At 38.5% G+C, this 22,214-nt stretch overlaps 1 protein-coding gene across 5 annotated transcripts in view; it reads left to right on the top strand.

Annotated features, from left to right (window-relative positions):
- ZYG11B (zyg-11 family member B, cell cycle regulator) overlaps positions 1–19,987 on the top strand; it is a 90,391-nt gene extending 70,404 nt beyond the window's left edge. For all 5 annotated transcript variants that reach the window (XM_023629944.2, XM_070259957.1, XM_023629960.2 and 2 more), the window contains 2 exons: positions 455–552; positions 14,692–19,987. In XM_023629944.2, the coding sequence (XP_023485712.1) occupies positions 455–552; positions 14,692–14,882 (289 nt within the window). In that variant the 3' untranslated portion in view covers positions 14,883–19,987. The remainder of the gene's footprint in view (positions 1–454; positions 553–14,691) is intronic.
- Positions 19,988–22,214: the final 2,227 nt, after the last annotated feature.

Here is a 22,214-nt window from a genome sequence, read left to right as displayed (position 1 = left end):
TTTTTTCTGGGCCGGCCCCGTGGCCAAGTAGTTAAATTCGTGTGTTCTGCTTCGGTGGCGCCAGGATTTTGCTGGTTCAGATCCTGGGTGCAGACCTAGCACCACTCATCAAGCCATGCCGAGGCGGCATCCCACATGCCACAACTAGAAGGACTCACAACTAAAAATGTACAACTATGTACCAGGGGGCTTTAGGGAGAAGAAGGAAAAAAAAAATCTAAAAAAAAATTTTTTTTCTGTTACTACCATGTTTTGATCACTTTCCATCTTCTGTCCCAAGACTTTTGTGTGAATATGATCCTTTTTCAAATGGCTAAGACGAAGAAAAGATGTTCTATAGCTCATTTACACTAGTTTAAAAATAGTAGAATGTGGTTTCTAGAATGGAATTATTGTGTTAGGAAATAACACTAAGTATAAGATGTAACTTTTATTCTTTCCTTTTGACCTTTAGGTCCTTTAATCCATTTTTCCCATTACTTGGCTGTTTCACGACACCAGGAGTCCAGCTGTGGGCAGTTTGGGCTATGCAACATGTCTGCAGCAAAAATCGTATGTACCAAAAAGAGAAATTTGTCTTTCTGTTTCAAGTGAAATTCTCCTTACATGGGAAAGCCATTTCTAAATTGTGTGTTGAAGTAAGTTTTAGGGACGCAGACTTTAAACAATACAATGTAAGAGAATTTTAGGTTATAAACTAGATTTATTCTTTCAGAATGAAAGAATGGCAATACTAGATACCGAATGACACTGGTGAATGAGACACACTCTTTTAACCTTATGGAATATAGAGATTAGGAGCCTACAGTGAGTCCATATGTTGAGCACAAGGTCTTAAGGAGATCCAGTGTTTATGGTGCATTCCAGTGCCCAGGCCTCATCCACACTAAATTCCATTGTTTAAGACATTCCTGGGGCTGGCTCAGTGGCGTAGTAATTAAGTTGGCACACTCTGCTTCAGCAGCCTGGGATTCGCCGGTTCAGATCCCGGGCATGGACCTATGCACCAGTCATCAAGCCATGCTGTGGTAGGCGTCCCACATATAAAGTGGAGGAAGATGGGCTCAGATGTTCACTTAGGGTCAATCTTCCTCAGCAAAAAGAGGAGGATTGGCAGTGGATGTTAGCTCAGGGCTGATCTTCCTCAAAAAAGTAAATAAATAAATTTTTTTATGTTAAAAAATAAATAAATAATCAGGAACAAGGAAAAATAATTTGAAAAAACATTAAAGGTTTGAGGGAAAAGAGTAGAAATAGAATGTAGATATGTAGGCTGTTCATGGTGATTCATATACTTTTTTGTGGCTGGACTCCAAATAATCAGCTACATGGCTCTCTTTCCATATAAGGGGGAAAAAACATTCCATATCCTCAGATGGAAGTAAAGCTTTTCTGAGCAGTTACCTACAAATTAAATTCCTTTTATAGGACCTTAATAGGGGCCATATTGTAAATGGCCTTATATAGGAAATATGAGAGTTGTTTTTTGGGTTTTTTTTGCTGAGGAAGATTCGCCCTGAGGTAACATCCATGCCAATCTTGCTCTATTTTGTATGTGGGTCACTGCCACAGCACGGCTGCTGATGAGTGGCGTTGGTCTGTGCCCGGGAACTGAATCTGGCCCACTGAAGTGGAGCACACTGAACTTAACCAGTAGGCCGTGGGGCTGGCCCTGAGAGTTGTGTTTTTTTGTTTTGGGGGGTGTTTTTTGGTGAGGAAGACTGGCCCTGAGCTAACATCTGTGTCAGTCTTCCTCTCTTTTGTATATGGAATGCCACCACAGCATGGCTTGATGAGCGATGTGTAGGTCAGTGCCCAGGATCCAAACCTGCAAACCCTGGGCCACCGAAGCTGAGTGTGCAAACTTACGACTACGCCACAGGGCTGGCCCTCCAAGAGTTGTTTTTAACAATAGTCTTATAGCAAATAGCAGTAACATTTTGTTAGATTCTTTCTTGTTGCATTCTTTGATGAAAACTCAGTGTGTACCACAAAAAGGCAAGTCAGCAAAAGGTCGTCTGTGTCAGGTGGACAGAGGAGGAGGGTTTAGGGAATGGGATGTGACAGAGAAACTGCTTTGTAACCACCTGAACTTCCACCTGGCAGGGTTTCTGGCTGCTCTTACTAAATTCCCCACAAGCAGAGTTGTTTGTTTATAACGTAAGACTGCCTCATTAGCCTCATTAAACTGCCTCTGCACTAAAAATTATCTTCTTGTGCTGAACCCACAGGTTGTGAGAACTCCCTAGTTTATTAAGCCTACCCCATCTTATGCCAAGCCTCTATAATCTCTAGCCTTCTGTCCTCATTACTCAAGGATGCACTTTTACAGTTCCATAGGAGAAAATAAAAAATAATAAGTAGATAATAGTGCTTTTTCATATAACTGTTTATTTTTGTTAATACTTGAGGTATTGCTATTCTTTCAAGTTTATTCTATGGAATGACCACCCTAAAGAATTTATTCTAAAATGCACTGTAATTGGGGGAATGTTAGAATATTTTATCTCAACTCAGATAGTTCAGGTTCCTACTTTCTTGCCCTCCTGGCTTGTTTTGTTTATATTTAAATGGAATTTACTTCTCACTTTGCTTTAAAAAGTTTTAATGCCGTTTATGGCTTTTAATGATTAAGAGATACTATTGCATAGTGATTAAGAGCACACAGGAACCTACCTGGATTCAAATCATGTTCCAGCACTTACTATGTATGCCCTTTTGAGAAAATTATTAAGCCTGGGGCTTCAGTTTCCACATTTGTTAAATGGGAATAATAATAGTGCCTATTTCATACATTATGATGAACCTTTTCCCATATTTTAGAAAGTTTTTGACACTGTCATTTGTAACAATCACATAATCGTTACTATATGGTGTGTTAGTTTCCTAGCGCTACCGTAAGAAGTACCACAGATAGATGGTTTAATACAAAAGGAATGTCCTCTCTTGCAGTTCTGGAGGCTAGAAGTCTAATCAGGATGTCAGCAGATCCATGCTTTCCCTGGAGGCTTGAGAGGAGAATCCTCTTTTGCCTTTTCTAGCTTCTGGTGTTTGCTGCCAATTCATGGCATTCCTCGACTTGTAGATACATCTCTCTAGTCAAAAGGCCGTCTTCTCCCTGTGTGTCTTCACATCGTCTTCTGTGTGTGTCTGTTTCTGTGTCCATATCTCCACTTTTCATAAGAACACCAGTCATATTGGATTAGGGCCCACCCTAATGACCTCATCTTAACTAATTCCATCAGCAACAACCCTATTTTCAAATAAGGTCGCATTCTGAAATACTGAGGGTTAAGACTTTAACCTGTCTTTTGGGGGTACACAGTATGATCCATAACGTATGGCTATCCATTTATTAAATGGACTTAGTAATTTATGTAGCCATTTCCCTATTGAACATTTAGGTAGTCTACCTTTTAATTTTAAAATTATACTCAAATGCTTGTTTTTATAGAGATATTCATGGCACCATTATTTATAATAGCAAATAACGAAATAACCTAGAGGTCCAGCAATAGAGAAATGTTAGATAAAGTCGGAATATTCAGACAGTGGAATATTTGCATGTCATTATAAGTGAAGAAGATATGACAGAAAATTATATAAGCAGAAACTTATACTCTGGGCCATGACAGAATAACTGTACCAGACTAGCCCTCCAGCCATAAATAATAGAAAACTGGAGGGGAAATTTGAAACAGTTTTTTTCTAGACGTTAGACAAAAGACAGCAAGGATTCCAGTCCCTGAAAGCAGGAAAACAAATAAGATGAGCTCTACAGTCTCCCTGGCTTTCTTCCTGGAGGCATTTACCAGACCAGGCTTAGGGTGGGGAAACCAAGTATAGCACAGCAATTTCATTGACTCCTTGAACTGAGGAGACAGAAATCAGAGTTTGGCAAGACTGAGGTGCCTGGAATTTGTGGGATAGAGTAATGCAGAGGTGGTAGCTACATCTAGAAAGAACTCCAGAAATCTTCATAAGGGTTTCTTGAGTCTTTGACTGAAACTAAGCTGTGCATGTCTAGGGTGAGACTCCTTGAGGCCTGAAAAAGAACAAATACCAGGAACTGCTGACTGAACATTTGGAGGTCACACAGGGTTGGGAAATATTCGAATTCTAAACAGTAGAAAGAACTTAGTACCCAAGGCATTCATTACAGATGTCAAAAGAACTAGAAGAGATTAAACTAGCCCCCAAATAAAGGCTTCTTTAGGGCAACCCTAACAAAGTGTAAAAACAAGTCTTGAAATGGTCATGCTGCTCTGCAAATAAACTATCTGCCAGCGGAAGAGTGTGCACTTTTTTTAAAAAAACAACACAATCTAGACAGTCAACAACATGTTTAGTATCTGACAAAAATTGCTAGATGAGGGAAGAAGCTTAGAAAATGTGACCTATAACCAGGAGAAAAATCAGGCAATTGAAACAGACCCAGAAATGATGGTGATGATGGAATTAGCAGAAGAGAACTTCAAAACATATATTTATAGATATAATCCAAGATTTTAAAGAACAAATGAATAATAAGAGGAGAAAAAGATAAAACAGAAGTGCTACAGCTAAAACTTTAAATATTTAACATGAAAAATATCCACAGGAACTTAATAGATAACACAGAAGAAAAGGTCAGTGAAATTGAACAGAAACTGTGCAAACTGAAGCTTAGAGAGAAAGAAAGCTGAAAAAAAAAAAAAGAAAGAACACTAGAACTACCCTGATAGCAATACCAGGTAAAGACATTATAAGAAAAGAAAATTACTAAACAATCTCTCATGAACATAGATGAGGAAATTCTTAACAATTTTTTAACAAACAGAACCCAACAGCTTATAAAAAGGATCCCGGGAGGTTATTCCAGGAATGCAATGTTGTTTAACATTTGAAAATCAGAGTTTTTCATCCTGCTACCAGACCGGGAAAGAAAAGCAATTTGATCCTCTCAGTAGATACAGAAAAAGCATTTGACAAATGTTGGCATACAGTCCTGATAAAGAGCATATAAGGAAATCGTACAGCTAACATCAAAATTAATAGTGAAAAATTAAATGTGAATGTTTCTCCCTATGATCAGGAACAAGGCAAGGGTGTCCAGTCTCACCACTATCGAACATTGTAATGGAGGTTCTGTCCAGTAGGATCAGGAAAGAAACAAATAAAAGGCATCCAGATTGGAAAGAATGAAGTAAAGCTGTTCTCATTTGCAGATGACGTGATTATCTATGTAGAAAAATCCCATGAAATCTGCAAAAGGGCAACTAGATCTAATAAGTGAGTGTCTCAGGGTTCCAGGATACAAGATCTATGTACACCAATCACTTGCATTTCTGTATACCAGCAACAACCAATATAAATGGAAAAGTGACATTATAGTTGCATCAAAAACTATGAAATACTTAGGCATATATCTGACAAAGATGTGCAAGACCTGTGTGCTGAACAAAGCATTACTGAGAGACGTTAAAGAATGCCTAACTAAATGGAGAGACCTACCATGTTCATAAATTAGAAGGCTTAATATTGTTAAAATGGCAATTCTCCCCAAATTTGCTGTAGATTTACAAAATCTCAGCAGGCTTTTGAAGAGAAGTTGACAGGCTGATTCTAAAATTCATATAGAAATGCAAAGGACCTACAATATAGTGTTAAAAACAAAATTCAACTGAGTAAATTTAAAGATCTAATTGGCTTTATTAAACAATTCATGAAATGGGCAGCATCTACTACATAGAAAAGAGCTCCAAGAAACTGTACAAAATGGAAGACTTTCATGGGCAGAAAGAGGCGAGGCAAGGAAGTTATGCAAACAAAGGGCAGAAAGTTTCGCGCAAGGTCACCTTCCTTGGGAGAAGGTGGGGCTCTGTCAGGCAGATTGCCTTGCTCGTGCTGACCAGGTAATTCCAGACTGACTGGCTGAAGATCACATTCCTGGGAGAGGCTGAAACTGCAGTTAGGGTAGGTGTTAAGTCTTGATTTGCTGACGTGGGGCTTAGCACAAATTACTCCATTTTGGGCCTGTTGTTTCTTTTTGAACAATCACCCCTTTTTGATCAGACCGTCAGCCAAACTGAGAGATGTGATAAAAATGTAAGACATTAGCGCCACTCTCAGCGACTGCTGAGTTCTTGTCCCACCTCTTACCCATCCTCTGTGGGACGTTCACAGTCCATGACTTTTTTTTTTCTGAATCTCTGTTATATTCACAGGTCACAACTTTTAGGCTCATAATTTTTTAGTCAGTCATTTTCTTCATTGCTTTTCTGGTATACCAGTCTTAGGGAGATCATTTGCTTGGTGGTCAGCAGCTGTGAACATGCATTTAAGGCTTTTGAGAAAATACAGCATGCCGGGGAGACTACTATGATTGTGATAAGCAGGATAATGTCTAGAGTGTACTGCAGAGCCATGGTCCCCAAGATTCAAACCAATCAGAATCAAATAAGTCAAAGAAAGACGCCAGTGAAGGAGTCACTTTCTTAAGCCAGGTGGCTTGTTCAGTGATCTTATGTACCTGAGTTTCATCTTCCCCAGAAATGTTAATCCAGATGCAGCAAATGGTGTTGGCTACAGTACAGGCTCCTCCTTGTTCAGCTAAAAGATGATCAGGGGCCATCCTATTATCAAGAACAACTTTGGCCAGAGAGTCTAAGGATTTTTGTTGGGCAGCTATCGCTTTTTCGCAACAGATTCTGCAATATTTTCAAGAGTTATGGAGAGATTCCTAATCATAGCCTCATTTGTACTCATTCGTAACCAGTGAAGTAGGGACCTGCCAAAGGAAGGAAATTCCGAATCATGAAACCCTCCTGGTAGGTCCTTTCTGACTCGACAGTATCAATTCAGGGTTGTTGACCAGTGAGATGGCTCAGTCTGTCTGTGAATAGTCAGGGGCACAGTCAGGTAACCTAAAAGGCATTGCCTGGTGATGCACCAGCCCTCCAGACATTCATAGGCCCAAGGAGCATGATAACCGCCACAGATAAAAATAAATCCTGTCAGGACACAAACCACTCCTGCTAAGGTGGCATTGTTAATGGACAGATCAGAGTTTTTTATGACAAATCCAGCAGTCTGAAAGATCACCTCCTTTAGCAATGGCCTGGGAGATATGGATGATGATGTTATCCTTCCAAGCCAGTGCCGGAGTAAAAGAAAGAAAGAAGAAAGGGTTTCATGTTTAAAGTATGAAGTCTTGATCCGGCATCTTGGGTGGAAGCAGTCTACATCGATGTCAGCTCTTTCTCTTTATCAGCAGTTTAATTCAGAGGTCTCCACTGTCTGCACAGGACCAAACGTCAAGTGGAGCCTTCTTTATTTATTTTTTATTTTTTTGAAGATTGGCAACAGTTGTTAGCTCAGGCGCCAATCTTTTTTTTTTTTTAAGATTTTTAAAATTTTTTTCCTCTTTCTCCCCAAAGCCCCCAGGTACATAGTTGTACATTCTTCGTTGTGGGTCCTTCTAGTTGTGGCATGTGGGACGCTGCGTCAGTGGGGTTTGATCACCAGTGCCATGTCCGCGCCCAGGATTCGAACCAACAAAACACTGGGCCACCTGCAGCGGAGCGTGCAAACTTAACCACGAGGCCACGAGGCCAGCCCCAGTGGAGCCTTCTTTAGCTGTGAGATGTGTACCCAAGGTTCAAGTCCCTGAAGTTTGGTTGCCATCTGGCTAGTGAGGAGGACCTGGTATAGTCCCTTCCAAGGAGATCGAAGGGCAGTCTTCGTTCTTAGTGATTACAAATGAGAAGAGTGGGAGAGAATTGGGAATGTTAGTTTGGAGAGTTGTAGCCAGAAATTTGAGGAAACTAGAATAATTCAGGGTCCAGTCAAGTTTGTAGATATACAACAAAACCTCGAAAACAATTAACAGGACTAAAATCTAACGTCTGAAAGGTACAAACAGGCTGGCCCAGTGGTGCAGCGGTTAAGTGTGCACGTTCTGCTTCGGCAGCCCAGAGTTCACTGATTCGGATCCCGGGTGTGGACATGGCACTGTTTGTCAAGCCATGCTGTGGTAGGCGTCCCACATATAAAGTAGAGGAAGATGGGTACGGATGTTAGCTCAGGGCCAGTCTTCCTCAGCAAAAAGAGGAAGATTGGCAGCAGGTGTTAGCTCAGGGCTGATCTTCCTCAAAAAATAAATAAATAATTAATTAAAAATAAAAGGTGCAAACATAATTTTTCTCTCTGCAATTACCCCCATTTTTGTCTTCTTACCAAAGATAATCACACTAAAACTAATTTGTTTGCATTAAACTTGGCCTGATATTGATATAAGTGCAACAAGAATAGTGATTGGCCATATAAGCTCTTTTTAAGACTGCTTTGCTGGAACTTTTCATAAGGAATCTCAGAATGAACTCTTGAAATCTTCCGAGTCCAAAAAACCAAGGCAAGGACTTGCCATCAGATTTTACCTGGTAAGGCTGCCGGGAACCGTTTAAGAAAGGTACCAGGCCGATTTTTCCCAGCAGTTCCTTAAAGCTACTGATTGTATCTGAGTCTATACACGTCTCTCTCGAATATGGCACTCTAGTCAAAGCCTTGGCAATACAGCGAATGTTTCCAATTGTGTCCTGTTATAAGGAGAACAGATTTTGATTGAACTTATGCAAATAGCTATGTTGCAACAAAAAGTATATTCAAGAATTTCCAAATCCTGGAGGGATCAGGTAGGGAGCAAAAGTAAATATTTCATACTTTACCAAATTGCTGTAAGCCATGGATAGCTTAAAAGAAAAGGTTTCTTTTTTTTTTTTAAGATTTTATTTTTTATTTTTCTCCCCAAAGCTACCTGGTATATAGTTGTATATTTTTAGTTCTGGGTACTTCTAGTTGTGGCATGTGGGACGCCACCTCAGCATGGCTTGATGAGCGGTGCCATGTCTGCATCCAGGACCCAAACTGGTGAAACCCTGGGCCACTGAAGTGGAGTGCGCGAACTTAACCACTCGGCCACGGGGCCACCCCGAAAAGGTTTCTTTAAATCTGGAAAAAACAAAACGTTAAGTAACCAGCAACGTTTCAAATAAAAAGTCATCAAAATTATAATCATCGTCCTCAGTTTGTTCAGTCTTGTGTAATTAATACTTGTTCTGGTTGAATCTAGTTTTTCTATTAGTTTTAGAAATTTTTACCTAGTTCAGTTTTATGATCACAAAGGTATTAGAAACCTGTACTTGTCAAAGTCCTTTCCATGAATGTCCTAGAGAATGAAGCGCTTTTGTAGGAATACTTTTGCAAAAGCATCATAGTAAAACAATAACTCTCTGTAAATGACAAAAGACTTAAAAAAATGCCCAGGGTTAAAGATCTCATGAGAGTTTGTTATAATGGAAATGACAAGGATATTTGGTTATTTCTGTGATATGCAACATTTTAAGACAATAAATAGAATTATGACTGACCAGTGATATACCAGGACATATCAAATTTCTAGGAAATTCATACAGTTTCTAGGACTCTTATATACCCAGACAAATACAGCATAAGGAAGGCTTAGCATCCCACACATCTGTGAACAGCTAATTTTTGACAGAAGAGCCAAGAGCATACAGTGGAGAAAGGAAAGTCCCTTCAATAAATGGTGTTGGGAAAACTGGACAGCCACATGCAAAAGAGTTAAAGGAGACCATCATGTTACACCATATACAAAAATTAACTCAAAATTGATTAAGGACTTGAATGTAAGATTTGAACTGTAAAACTCCTAGAAGAAAGCATAGGTAGTATGTTCTTTGACATCAGTCTTAGCAGTATCTTTTTGAATATCTCCTTAGGCAAGGGAAACAAAAAATAAACAAATTACATCAAATTAAAAGCCTTCCGCACAGCAAAGGAAACCATCAACAAAAACAAAACACCCTACCAGGGCCGGCCCAGTGGCACAGCAGTTAAGTTCGCACGTTCTGCTTCTCGGCAACCCAGGGTTCGCGGGTTCAGATCCTGGGTGCGGACATGGCACCGCTTGGCACACCATGCTGTGGTAGGCAACCCACATATAAAGTAGAGGAAGATGGGCACGATGTTAGCTCAGGGCCAGGCTTCCCCCCAGCAAAAAGAGGAGGACTGGCAATAGTTAGCTCAGGGCTAATCTTCCTCAAAAAAAAAAACACCCTACCAATTGTGAGAAGATATTTGCAAATCACATATCCAATAAGGGGTCAATAACCAAAATATATAAAGAACTTATATTGGGGTCAGCCTGGTGGCGCAGCAGTTAAGTTTGCACATTCTGCTTCAGTGGCCTGGCATTCGCCAGTTCGGATCCCAGGTGCAGATCTGCCCACCGCTTGTCAAGCCATGCTGTGGCAGGCATCCCACATACAAAGTAGAGGAAGATGAGCACCCTGTTAGCTCAGGGCCAGTCTTCCTCAGCAAAAAGAGGAGGATTGGCAGCAGATGTTAGCTCAGGGCTAATCTTCCTCAAAAAAAAACCACAAAACTTATACAACTCAACAACAAAAAAATAAACAACCCAATCAAAAAATGGGTAGAGGATATGAACAGACATATTTCCAAAGAAGATATACAGATGGCCAACAGGCACGTGAAAAGATACTCAGCATCACTAATTATTAGGGAAATGCAAATCAAAACCACAATGAGATATCATCTCACACCAATCAGAATGGCTATTGTTAAAAAGTCAAGAAATATCAAGTATTGGAGAGGATGTAGAGAAAAGGGAGCCCTCTTTCACTGGTGGTAGGAATATAAATTGGTGCAGCTCATATGGAAAACAGTATGGAAATTCATCTGAAAGTTAAGAGCAGAACTACCATATGATCCAGCTCTTCCACTGCTGGGTATTTATCCAAAGGATGTGAAAACACAAATGCATAAAGATACATGCACCCCTATGCTCATTGCAGCATTATTCACAATAGCCAAGACTTGGAAGCAACCTAGCTGCCCATCAAGGAATGAATGGATAAAGAATATGTGGTATATATACACAGTAGGATACTACTCTGCCATAAAAAAGAGGAAATGTTGCCATTTGTGACAAGTGGATGGACCTTGAGGGTATTATGCTAAGCAAAATAAATCAGAGGGAGAAAGTCAAATACCATGTGATCTCACTTGTAAATAGGAGATAAAAACAACAACAAACAGGGGCTGGCCTGGTGGTGCAGCGGTTAAGTTCACACATTCTGCTTCAGTGGCCCAGGGTTCACCAGTTCAGATCCCAGCTGCAGACCTACACACTGTGGCAGGCGTCCCACATATAAAGTAGAGGAAAATGGGCACGGATGTTAGCTCAGGGCCAGTTTTCCTCAGTAAAGAGGAGGATTGGTGGCAGATGTTAGCTCAGGGCTAACCTTCCTCAAACAACCACAACAACAAACAAACACATAGAGACAGAGATTGGATTGGTGGTTGGTTACCAGAGGGAGAGCGGGGAGGGAGGAGGGCAAAAAGGGTGATTAGGCACGTGTGTGTGTGTGTGTGTGTGTGTGTGTGTGTGTGTGTGTGTGGTGATGGATTGAATTACTGTTTCGGTGGTGAACATAATGTAATGTACACAGAAATCGAAATATAATAATGTTACCCCTGAAATTTATATAATGTTATAAACCAATGTTACCTCAATAAAAAAAAAATTATTCAGGTATACCTTTAAAAAAAATCATGTCGTACAACCTACATATATACAGTTTTTATTTATCAATCATACCTCAACAAAGCTGAAAAAAAAAATCAATTATTCAATTATACATTTTAAATTAGGAAAAAAAGACACCATGAAACACAGGAAATTATTTTGATATGACAGAAAATCTTTGTTTTCTATGCAAATTAATTAAAAAGTAAAGAAAAACCTTTTATAACCTCTTATCAGACCAATCTCTTATAGACCAATAGACCAAGAAAACTTTGTCCTTTTAACAGAGAGAAACCCAAATTCTAATATTGCACCCACTTACTTTTGGTAATAAAACTCATTTCTTGTTTTTTTAAACTTAATTATATCCATTCCAATCTTAGCCAGCTTGACCACACATAAAATTTCTTTTCCAAGATATCTTTTCCATAAACCTTCTACAACTGTCTTTCCTTTTTTTCATTCAAATTTTGTCTTATGTTTTTTTCTCTTTCTCATTTTGAAACAACCAGTCTCATTTTAGGACAAAATTATTTTCTTTTCCCTCACCAAAATGCATTTGCACTCCTTGTTTCTTCTTTTACTGGAAACACACATCTTACTTTTCTCGCATTGTTTCCCTTATCATTTCTAGTAGCTTATCTGTATTAAAATTTTTAACCATTAAAAACCTTAATTTCTAGTGAAAATAAAGAAATAAACAATTGTGAACTGTTACATTAGCATTCTGTGGCTTGGCAAATGTATAAATACTTTTTATAATTTTTAGAAATGTGCTTTCTCCTAGTAATTTTTCATGTGGCACAAAACATGTTTACTAATAGACCCAAATATCTTTAGTGTCTCTGCAAAAGGAAACCAAAAGTGGGTAAACTTATGTTCGATCATTAGTGTTTTAGTATCTTATTTGGAAATAATCTACATGTTTAATGACTAGCCATCGTTTAATTTAACTTAGCAAAACTTTAAGGCTTTAGGTTACCAAAAAGATTTGTAAACTATTTTTACATAGACATACCACAGAGATCAAGTTATTTTTCTTGCTGACAAATTTCATAACAGGGATAACATGAGCTTATTTGACTGATAAACCCAGGTAAATAAAAGGTGTATGTTCGTATTATATTTAATGCTAATAACTCTAAATATATGTGTCTATTTTTGTTAAACCAACAATTTAAATTAGCTTTAATACTGAATATTTTCCCAGATCACATGATCCAGAAAAGCATTTGAGTTAGTTTCTATTATATTTCTTTTCTTTCTTTCTTTTTTTTTTTGCTGAGGAAGATTCGCTCTGAGCTAACGTCTGTTGCCAATCCTCCTCTTTTTGCTTGCAGAAGATTCACCCCAAGCTAACAACTGTGCCAGTCTTCCTCTATTTTGTATCTGGGTTGCTGCCATAGCATAGCCCCCAACTAGTGATGTTGGTCTACACCCAGGAACCAAATCTGGGCTGCCGAAGCAGAGCACACTGAACCTAACCACTAGGCCATGGGGCCGGCCCCAGTTTCTATTATATTTCTGAGAATTTTAGGAATACTTAATTCATATAAGCACTTATTTTTCTTTGGGCCAATCAAATGGAGCTTTTTTACAAATTAATGTTGACAGTACCATCCAGAGGTAGAAAAATATTACACATCTATAACTCACATATGTACAGGAATACCTCAGAGATATTGCAGGTTCGGTTCCAGACCACCACAATAAAGTGAATATTGTAATAAAGCGAGTTTCCTGGGGCCGGAACGGTGGCACATCAGTTAAGTTCACATGTTCCCTTTGGCTGCCGGGGGTTTGCTGGTTTGGATCCCGGGTGTGGACATGGCACTGCTTGACTAGCCATGCTGTGGTAGGCGTCCCACATATAAAGTAGAGGAAGATGAGCATGGATGTTAGCTCAGGGCCAGTCTTCCCCAGCAAAAAGAGGAGGATTGGCAGCAGATGTTAGCTCAGGGCTAATCTTCCTCAAAAAAAACGAGTTTCCCAAATTTTTTGGTTTCCTAGTGCATATAAAAGTTATGTTTACACTATACTGTAGTCTCTTAAGTGTGTGATAGCATTATTTCTAAAAATGTCCATACCCTTATTAAAAAACACTTTATTGCTACAAAGTGCTGATCATCATCTGAGCCTTCAACGAGGTGAAATCTTTTTCCTGGTGGAGGGTCTTGCTCGATGTTGATGGCTGCTGACTGATCAGGATGGTGGTTGCTGAAGGCAGGACGGCTGCGGCAATTTCTTAAAATAAGACAGCAGTGAGGTTTGCCGCATCGATTGTCTCTTCCTTTCACGAACGATTTCTCTGTGCATGTGATACTGCTTGGTAGCATTTTACCCACAGTAGAACTTCTTTCAAAATTGGAGTCAGTCCTCTCAAGCCCTGTCATTGCTTTACCCAGCAAGGTTATGTAATATTCTAGATCCTTCGTTGTCGTTTCAACAATGTTTACGGCATCTGCACCATGAGTAGTTTTCATCTCAAGAAAGCACTTTCAGGGGCTGGCCTCGTGGCCGAGTGGTTAAGTTTGTGCACTCTGCTTTGGCGGCCCAGGGTTTTGCTGGTTCAGATCCTGGGCACGGACATGACACCGTTCATCAGGCCATGCTGAGGCAGTGTCCCACATGCCACAACTAGAAGGGCCCACAACTAAAAATACATAACTATGTACCGGGGGCTTTGGGGAGAAGAAGAAAAAATAAAATCTTAAAAAAAAAAAAAAGCATAGGCAATGCATAAAAGTGTAGTACCTATCTTACGTACGATTTTGGGTCAAAGAAATTTTTTTTCCAGATTGTCTATGTCTTAAAGTTATGATTTAAAAATATGTATATATTTTTATATTAAATATATTATATAAAATATTTAAAATACATATATATATAAATGGCATGTGTATCATTTATGTGTGGGGCCTTGCAGTGTAGACATAACATCGTTACAGAGGTGTTTCTCAAGCTGCAGCATATGTTAGTGGTCAATAACAAAACACCTAAAATTTAAGCAACGAAAGAACTCATTTTTTTGTGGAATAATTTTTAAGGGTTTTAAGAAAAGCTCTTTGTCCTGTTTCTTTCAGCCTCAAGGTATTGCAGCATGCTGATCGAGGAAGGAGGGCTGCAGCATTTGTACAACATCAAAGAACATGAACAGACTGATCCCCATGTCCAACAGATTGCTGTGGCCATTCTGGACAGCTTAGAAAAACACATTGTACGCCATGGGAGACCACCTCCCTGTAAAAAGCAGCCCCAGGCCAGACTCAATTGACAGCCATAGGTAATTGGATAACGGAGGCGCAGGGATCCTTTTTGTGATAGGTTCATTTGGAATCTCTTACCCTCTGTGATGTCTTGGAAGCTTCCATGACGAGAGTCAAAAGCTCGGTTAGGGGTTGATGATGTACAGTACTGCCCACGTGAACAGTCTCTAATTTGTCTTGTGATTTTTAACTTACAAGGCAAGAAGGGTCTCTTCCTTCATCATTGCCTTTTAGGAAATTTTCCACATCTTTCAGTGTTTGAACTTACCCGTGCTTGAAATTCTACAGTTTTATGATAAAGTTTGCACGAACACTTAGGCCAGACTTTTTTGATCTTAAAGTCCCTTCTAATCAATTTGCAGCTTCAGATAAGCTGTTAACCTGATTTCTGGCACTGCTTCAGTTGTAAATTTTATACTGCTTCTGTATAAAATGCCTTTATTCTCTGTGTACCTTTTATAAGATGTCCTTCTTAGTGTGAAAGAATGGAAATCTGAGTCCTCTCCTTGTGAAAGCTACTCACTGGCTGGAGCCTGAATGGCTGGCAGAAAAATATATTAAAAACTATTAAGGAAGAATAGATTTTAGGAATTGGGAAATGGTCTGCTCTTATGGTATGTATAGTTTTTAAACCGGGACAGGCTATCCTTCTGGGGCCCACCTCTCCTGAGACAGTGACCAGTAGTTTGTAGTTTATTTTTATTGCCGGAAGCATGGGCTGCCGCTTCCTACATTGACTGCTGGTTACTCTCTAGAAATATTTCCCCAAGCATCACAGTGTGATATTACAGCATTCTGTGTTAAAGATTAAGTGTCTGAATCTCTATATGTCATATTGTTGTGAAAATGTGAATTTTAGAAAAAATTGTCTCTTGTTAGAACTGAGCATTCTTTTCCCTCTATTTCAAAGTCATTTTGTTCAGTGGAATAGACTACACATGGTGTTACCTGCTCAGTTACAATACAATTAACAACAGTAAATTTTGCCACAAGAAATTATTTCCTTTTGTTTCAAAATACATGTATCTTAATGTTTTCATGTTGGAGAAAGATGTCCACATCTCACTGCCAAAAATGAACGAGAAGAATTAGACTATTGTTAGAAGTAATGATTCTAGTTGCAGTGCATAAAAGGAAATATTTTTTGATGGGTTATTTTTTAGACAATTGCCTTCCTTTTAAGATACTTGTTACAGTATAGTAAAGAATCAGTTATCATTATATTAATAATGGCAGCTGAGAGGCAGCAATTCACCATGGAACTTAATTTCCATTAAAAAAAATTTTTTTAAGCTTCAGTGCAGGGGGCCGGCCCCAGGGCGCAGCAGTTAAGTTCATGCACTCCGCTTTGGTGGCCCAGGGTTTCGCCAGTTGGAATCCTGGGCGCAAACATGGCACCGCTCATCAGGCCATGCTGAGGCGACATCCCACATGCTACAACTACAAACACACAACTATATACCAGGGGGCTTTGGGGAGAAAAAGGAAAAATAAAATCTTTAAAATGTCTCCTATGTAACACCTATATTTAAAAAAAAAAAAACAGAAAGAAAGCTTCAGTGCATAGTTGTGTATCCTAGTTGTTAGTTTATTTTTCTTTGTGAGCCCTCTCCAGTCTGACAACTAACAGACAGGTGGTGTGGTTCCACGACCAGGAAAGAACTAAGCGAGAGTGCCGGATCTTAACCACTACACCACCAGGGCTGGCTCCCATTTTAAATTTTAGTTTGTGAATAAGGTTAATCACAATCTCAGATGACTGAATTTTTTCATAGATGGCCAAAATGTTTTCAGTAGAGATTTTTAAATGGTATATATGAATTATGGTGATTATTCAGAAACATTTTTATTTAGAAAGGAGCTGGCTTGTTACTATGCTGATAACATTTTTGTCATACACGTTTCGTACCGCTATCACAATAATCATACTTGAATCATTTGGTACTCCTTCACAGGGATGAAAACTAAAACAAAATAGGTATTTAGAATCACTAAAAACCATATTAAATTGTAGGTTCATTCTGACTTAATTGATGTAAGGAATTTTTATAGATGCAAGATAAATTTTCACAGATTGTCTATTTCAGAGGAAATGGAAAATTCTTTTAAATTTTTCCTCTTTTTTCTGAATTTTAACGTCTAAGGCAAAATGTAGAAGATAGGATACCTACAATAGCTTGGGAGTTGCTAGCTATGTCGACCATTTCCAAGTCTTTTAGCTTGTCTAGTTAAGAGACAGCCTATTTGAGACGTTTTGCATCAAGTTTCTCATATCCTGTTCAAGACAAAAGTGCATGTTTTATAGGCTAATCCTAGGTTTTTCTCTTTATAAATTGTTTTCAGAAATGGCTAAAAATGTACAGAAAACAGTAAATCTTTTCATTACTCAGAATAACTTGTTGATAAAGACTCAGAAGTATTTAAAGTTAAATTTAAGTTTACTACTTTGAGCAGTGAATAATGACCAGATACATCCGAGTCTTAAAGCAAAATAATTAATTGCATCCCAAATATATAAAAATTGTAGTGCCTTTGTGGTTGGGATGGTTTTTAAAATTGTGTATATGTTTAAGGCACAGAATCATCTGTAAAGTCTTGAATCTGGCTAAAATATAGTAGATATATATATTGAAATTATGAGGCGTAACTGGCTTGTCTCTACAGTTAGAATCAATCAGGCCTCCTTTTGCATTTGTGTGCTACAATGTAACAGTCCTTGGTACCTTCAAGGATGACTTCTTCAATGGCTTAGAGGTGCTGTTTCAAGCACAATTTAGATTAGGGTGAACCACTCATTGCTCAAATCATTGGTGTGCTCAGATATTGTACAATATCACTACATCAGTCCACAAGCAGCAGCAAAGTTTAGATCTACTAAAGGAAACAGACATTTTAGAGTATAATGATGCATGTTGGTGTCATTGAATAAAACAAGAACAATTAAAGCAAAAATAATCAAGGCATCTCGTTCCTTCCATCAAGTAAGTTTTGCTATGGTCTTTGTACTCTAAAAAATCATTTTTTATTTTTGTAGTTGAAAAGAAATATGAAATAAGTCATAATAAGGGATGGGTTTACTTTCTGGCCAAGGACTCAGTGACTACTGATCTTAGCCGAGGATTTTTAAAATCATATCAGGCCCACAGTTCCAGAAATTGACCTTAAATATTGCTGCTCCTCACTCCTGGACGGAAATGCCATGTAGTGGCACTAGTCAACTGAAGTGAATTATCCAAGGTGGAGGTGAATCACCGTAAAGCTGCCATGGAAACTTAATTTCATGATATCTTTGGTTTGCGAACTTCCAAGTAATCAAAGATTCATATTTAAAAATAGCAATCCTATATATCCAGCCTAGGAAATTGCTCTTACTAACGGGACCTTTTGAGTTGGCCCTTTTTCTCCCTCGTCACTTTGATTTAGCATTTTATGTGCTAAATTAAGGTAGATCAGATTGATGAACCATGCTTTTGACTTACTATTTTAAAGCATGACACCCCCCACCTCCCCCCCATAGAACAATGTGCAGCAGCACCCGAGGTTGAAAAGAGGTCATGAATAGCAGGGAAAACAAACTTACTGTTTTGTGTATGTTGAAACCCACCCTTCCTCTCCCTCTAATGTTATGTTTACATTATTTAATTATTATGCAACTTTTATCTTGGGATAAACAGTATTATTAAACTAAACGTGTAAGTTGAAGGCAGTATCATACTGTCAGCTGATGTGGGCAGTTTTATCTGTGTGTTACTTATTTGGGGATGTTATGTGGCTAAGCCCTCAGAGTAGTGTTCTAAGACAGCTTACGGAGAGGTTTGCCAACTTCAGCTTTCCCTCTCAGATCCATTGTAGCAGTTTCACATGATTGTGTGGATATTGGATGTTTAATCTTTACCATTTGCTTTGTATTGACACATTTTTAACTTTTAGTGTTAACTCATGAACTCTTCATTTTAGGAATGATGCAAATCCACCCTTCATCCAGTGATGAGAATAGCAATATGATAGGAAAATTTGCTGAATGGGCTCTAAATGAGTAAATGCTTTATCTTTTTTAGTATTTCATAGACTTTGCATGACATGGTACACTCCTAATTCTACATTCTTCGATTTCCAAATCTTAACCTAAGACACTCTATGTTAACTGGTTGGTAGCCTTAGAAGAGCTTTCTCTGCCTGTTTCTCCCCTTCCCAGTTTTTTGGGGTTCATTATGGGAAAGTCAGTGCTGTTTCTCATTTCTCAGGATGAAGCAAAGCTCTTTTGAACAGCACAACCTAACTTTATAGCTAGACAGACTGGCTGTTAAGAATATCTAAAAAGTCCCAAATTTATCAAAATTATTGTATGGGAAATCGTAAATCTAGTTCATTAGTAGTATGTGCTTAATTTGGGACTTACTTTTGGGAAAACTGTTCAAATTGGGTTCTTTTAAGTTGATTTTAATCACTGTAGAAGCAAGAAGCTACTTAGCTAATAAAAGCTGAGACACTTTCATAAAAGCAGGAAATTCTTGAGAGCATTTTTTCCCTTTAAAAATGGGAGGATGTTATATCAAGATTTATGCTCTCAGATAATCTGCGAGAATACAACTTAAAAATCCCTGACTTGTGTAGAAGTCCCACTGTCAAATTCTCAGTGACTTTGAGTGTGAAAAAGCTGTCTTTTGCTTGAATTCTAATGGAAGAATTTAATTCCTTTCAAAAGATATGAAAAATTCATTAGAAAGTATAATATGTATACATTTCAAAGGCTCTCTCAATTATCTGGACTGAAGGCACTGTTCTCACTGTGGCCAGATGAATGGGAGTGTTCTGTACATGAATCATGCTATATTTTAAATCAGGACATCACTTAGGTATTAATGTTGTGTGTACAGATTTTTGTTTGGGGAATTTTTTTTTTTTTGCCTAAATAAATGTTAAAATTTTATGTAATGTGTCTTGTCTACTTTGATTCTAGACATTTGCTTTACAATTTAATACTAATGCAAGATTCAGATTCCTTAGTTATCCACTTGTAACAATTGCTTGCTGAAAAAGATCAACGATTTTACTGCAAATGTTTCTAGTACTGGAGCTCCATTTATTCATTTCATTAAATACGTATGCTAGATCCTGTTGAAATGTTGCAACTTATATAATTTATAAGTCCCTCCTGGAACTGACTGCTTTATGGAGAAGAAGAAAGATAAGTAAACAGATAAATAAATATTATTTAACATTGTATAACAGACAGTCCACCGTGCTTGTTATAGAGGCACAGAGACCACACCTAATGCAAACTGGGCACCCCTTAGGCAGTCCAAGGAGACTTCCTAGAGAACATAATATTTGGGTTGACATTCATTCACAAAACTATTGAGATAATTAACTGATATAATTTGTATTGTTTAAGTGAATTTAGTGAAGGAGGTTACCAAAAAACAAAGTATAACACATGAACCTCATGGCTGGGAGGAATCCTTAGTGATTTTGGTTTCAGAAACCTTGTTTTATAGTTGAAGAAACTAAGTCTTAGGTAAAATGAGCTTGCCCAAGTCACACAGCAAGTCAGTGACAGACTCTGCACTACAATTCTTATTCCAAACTTGGAATCCACTGGGTGCCCCCTCCCCACCATATTGTTACATAATAGTATGAGATTTCTTAGATCTTAGGAAATATGTGATTAAGCATCAAATGAATGGTACAGAAAAGAATGTGCACCAAATGGTCAGAGAAGTGGAGACTGTCCTTGAGGGTGGTACTTTAGGGCAGCATTAGTATTTAGAGGCTATAGAAGTATTAATGAATGGGCACTGCAAATATCACCGTTTCACTAATACATAAACATGAGATTAGATGTGTTAGGGTTATAGGATTCTTACAAGTAGTTTTTTTATAATTTTGATAATAATTATTAGTTTTTCTTAATGTTTTATTGTCTGTCGAATAATTCACTTAGTAGTAACATGGTGTTACTATGAGCCGAACATACTGAGCAAGATAAATACCTCTGGGTCATATTTAACCAAACAAGTTGTCGAGCTGTGTTGTCTATAGCCATCACTTCAAAGAGAAAAAATGAGAGGCCTTCCTCCATTCTTCCCCCTCCCCCACCCTTTCTCATTTTCTGTTTTTATTATGTAGATTGGCCCAGTCTCTCTTGGTTAAATTCTTCCTTTCCTCCCGATTACCCTTCCATCTCCCGTTCCCCACTCTTAATCTGCATCAGAAGAGTCCAATGAACTGGTGTGACTAACTGCTTAACTCCTCAAATTGAGAGGAGGGGGGCAAATGACAGAAAACAGGAGCACTCATGTTAATCATTTTTATCTCTTGTAACTTAAGATTTTAATGCAGTCTCAAAATTCAGCTTTTACACAGGCTCCTATGAAAGAGCAAGTCACAGGATGGGCGTACCCCCACTGAATTCTTGGCTTCCAGAAGTCAGCCTTTGGATCAGGTTTGGGGAAATGACATCACTGGCCATATATTGCAGATGAATGGCTTACTCCCATGCATTCAGTAGGACATCTGTTTAAAATTGTCTTGCAGGAGCCAGCTGGGTGGCATAATGGTTAAGTTCACCTGCTCTGCTTCAGCAACCCAGGGTTCCCAGGTTTGGATCCCTGGCATGGCCCTAGGCACAACTCATTAAGCCATGCTATGGCAGCATCCCACATACAAAATAGAGGAAGACTGGCATAGATGTTAGCTCAGAGCCAATCTTCCTCACAAAAATAAAATGAAAGAAAAAAATGGATTAAAATTGTCTTGCAATGACTCAGTCAAGACCCAAGGACCGTCTCTAATGACTGAGTGTATCTCCTAGACTGGGATGTGAATATAAGAGCTAAGAACAAAAACCTTAGCTCTCCTGTCACTTTACATCAATACACATTATAAGAGGGACCATTTTCAATCACAGACCTGGAATGTGATTGTCATATTTGAATATGGAGATTCAGGAGTTACCAAACACATTTTCTGCCTGATTATCCTCTCATCAATTCAGTCTTAAAGCCCTTCAAAACTGCAAATATGAAGAATGAACCAAGTATTTTGTTCAATCTAACCTTCAAACACCTTGTAAGGGAAGATAATTATCCCCTATTTGACAGAGGAGGGGAAGCCTAATGAGGTCGGATGACTTGCCTCAAACCACACAGATAGTAAATAGAGGAATTTGTGGAGTAAACCTAGACACTGCTTTGACGCCAGCATCCCCACTCTTTGTACAACCTTTGCTGCTTTGTACAATCTCAGTAGTGATGTCTTTGAACCTGAAGACAAAGATATAATCAAAAGCCCTCCAAAACTGGCTCATGAAATAAATCACATTACTATTGTTTGTGGAT

This window comes from Equus caballus, chromosome 2 (genome assembly GCF_041296265.1).
Source record: "Equus caballus isolate H_3958 breed thoroughbred chromosome 2, TB-T2T, whole genome shotgun sequence".
NCBI classification, from domain to species: Eukaryota; Metazoa; Chordata; class Mammalia; order Perissodactyla; family Equidae; genus Equus; species Equus caballus.
The sequence above is the reverse complement of the archived record's forward strand: the minus strand, read 5'-3'. Positions and strand labels throughout refer to the sequence as shown.